Raw genomic sequence first — 2,801 nt, 5'->3', positions numbered from 1 at the left:
AGAGCATTTTAATTGCACATTTAATAAAGAATAAAGACAATGAAGCTTTTTTTTTTTTTTTTACACAATTTTTGCATTATTAATAAGTGACTGGTTGACCACAAGCTGTCAAAGCATTGTTCAGAAATCCAAAGTCATTGTACATTCTGTTTGAAGGAATATAGCCTATGTCTACTATGTTAAACGAGGCCCATTTAACAGATTATTACATGGCTCTCTGAGATTCTTGATTCTGATTTCAGTCTGATTGACTGAAACCTGTTTCCTACATAACTGTGCTTGTGTTTTGTCTCTGCCATCTTTACAAGTAAACGAATAAAATATCAACTCAGTAATTATTCAATATCCATTTATTTATTAATTTAAGTAGTCGTGTATAACAAGTGATAATGTGCAGTCAGACGGTCATTATTAGGATTATAATATGGCATGTCGTGAATTTCCAATAATTCAAAGATCCGGAGTCAATTGTTTCGCTTATACCGTCGCTACCAAGTTACAATTTTTGAAGATTTTTACCTCTCCATTTTTTCAAGTTTTCATCCTTAAAACACATTATTATTATTTTTTTTCATTTACCTTGTTTAGAAACAACCCATGCCATTGTTATTAATTAAAATAGGATCACTATTTGAAGTAGTAGAACTAGAACTGTGCTGATTCTAAGCAGCGAGAGGGAGGGAGTGTGATTACTCGCATCTGCTGTGGCTCTCGGTCGTGTTAATAGGCAACAGCATAATTACAAACATGGGAATAATTTGTTATTTTTATCCTGTTGTCTGTCATTTATATGCTTGGTTGGGTATTTGTTGTCTGCTTCTTTTAATATTCTATGCTGTATGGCTCTTTGAAAAAAAATACTAATGTGGCAAAGTGATGTGGGACTAGTGACATGGAACTGCTCTGCTTCATAGCCCTGCAGGAAAAGAGCAACAATCACCAGCTTAAAGGCATAGTTTACCCAAATATGAAATTTTCTTTCTTCTGTTGAAAACAAAAGAATATATTTTAAAGAATGTTGGTAATCAAACAGTTGACACTACCATTGACTTCCATAGTATTTTTTTCCTACTATGGACGTCATGGCTACCGTCAACTGTTTGGTTACCAACATTCTTCAAAATATCTTATTGTGTGTTCAACATAAGAAAGAAACCATAGAGGTTTGGAACAACATAAGGGTGAGTTGAATAATGACAGAATTTTCATTTTAGGGTGAACCATCCCTTTTAAACGTAGGCTATAGCAGCATCAGAATCAAGCATTCCGTGATAACACTTGCGTTAATGACCGACTGACTAACCATGATCCCTTATACTTATTTATTTTACTATCGTCTGCAACATCTAAATCTTATGAGTTTGTGAAAAGCTTTTTTAAAATCATCATTCGACATGGTGTATATTATTGGATTGATCAGTGAATTGACGTAGCCAAGCCATGTGAAAAAGTCAAAGAGTTCTGGGGAAAAGCAGGATGGACAGAGGGGAACCAGCAATGTGTAAATGAAAAACGGCAACCAGCACACAATATAAGCTCCTAAAATAACGCCCAGGGTTTTGGTGGCTTTCCTCTCGCGCGCAGCCGATATTCTCTTTTTCTCCAATAGTGAATCGGACACAGTTACTCTAATTTGATTGTCACTGCCTAGAGACCCAGTGTCCGAGCAGAGGTCATGCCTTCCACAGTGCAAAGGAGAGGTCGAAGCCACCGAAGCGGGTGAATTAGTGCTGAGATGTGCCGAAGTGAGTCTTTTCCCCGCTTTTTTGGGAGACTGCTTCAAAATGCGCTTCCTCGCCTCCACGTAAATCCGCCCGTACAGGGCGATGAGCAACAGCGTAGGGATGTAGAAAGCTCCGAAAGTTGAGTAGATAGTGTAGAAGATGTGGTCCGTGTTGACCGAGCAGGTGGTCAGCTCCCCTGCCTTCACCTGTCTCCAGAAGAAAGGCGGCAGGGAGATGGAGATGGCGATGACCCAGGCGGTCGCCACCATCCCCGCGGCGCGCGCTTGGGTGCGTTTCTTGGCGTACTCGACCGCGTCCGTTATTGCCCAGTATCGATCCAAGGCGATTACGCAGAGGTGAAGTATGGAAGCGGTGCAACAGGTTATATCTGAGGACAGCCAAATGTCACAGATAACCTGTCCGAGCGTCCACTCGCGAGTGACCGTGTACAGCACGCAAATGGGCATCACGAGCACCGACACCAGAAGGTCCGTGACGGCCAGGGATGCGATCAAGAAGTTCGCCGGGGTCTGGAGCTTTCTGGACTGGGAAATGGTGGCGATGACAAATGCATTGCTTAATATCGTTGCAATAGTGATGAGACCGAGAACTGATGCCAAGGTGACTTGGAAAGCGAAACTTTCTTGTTTTTCGTCCGTTTTAGGTGTTAAAGTCACATTTGTGCCGGTCGAGCTGTTTAAAACCTCGAATTGGGCAGGTGTTGGCTTGAATTGACCGCTGCGCTCCATCCCTGAAGACATATGTTTTCATATTTTGAAAATAAAGCAATATTTTCTTCGCTTCATGATTTCTGTCAGCTCTATCATCAGGTGCAGTCAAACGCTCGTTGGTGTTTTTGTTCTGACAATCAAAGATATCTTTCTGCTTCTTTAATTCTCAAACTTCGGTCTATAAGAAAAATAAAAATCAGCTTCGAACACAACAGTTGCACAATATAAAGCATCCCAGAAGTTGTGTGAGAACATCCCTGCATCAGTCTTCAGTGCTGCTCTTTCTTCACGTCCACACTCGAGTCATCTTCACAAGGCTGATAGTTTGCCTGCAAGCAGCGGCAGT

The 2,801-nt window shown here is 41.2% G+C and overlaps 1 protein-coding gene across 1 annotated transcript; it reads right to left on the bottom strand.

The window, feature by feature from the left end:
• Nucleotides 1–2,801, bottom strand: htr1b (5-hydroxytryptamine (serotonin) receptor 1B). The gene has a single exon (XM_079854311.1). The coding sequence runs from the start codon at nt 2,483–2,485 to the stop codon at nt 1,331–1,333; it is 1,155 nt and encodes a 384-aa protein (XP_079710437.1). The 5' UTR covers nt 2,486–2,801; the 3' UTR covers nt 1–1,330.

This window comes from Squalius cephalus (assembly GCF_949319135.1).
Source record: "Squalius cephalus genome assembly, chromosome: 20".
NCBI classification, from domain to species: Eukaryota; Metazoa; Chordata; class Actinopteri; order Cypriniformes; family Leuciscidae; genus Squalius; species Squalius cephalus.
The sequence above is the reverse complement of the archived record's forward strand: the minus strand, read 5'-3'. Positions and strand labels throughout refer to the sequence as shown.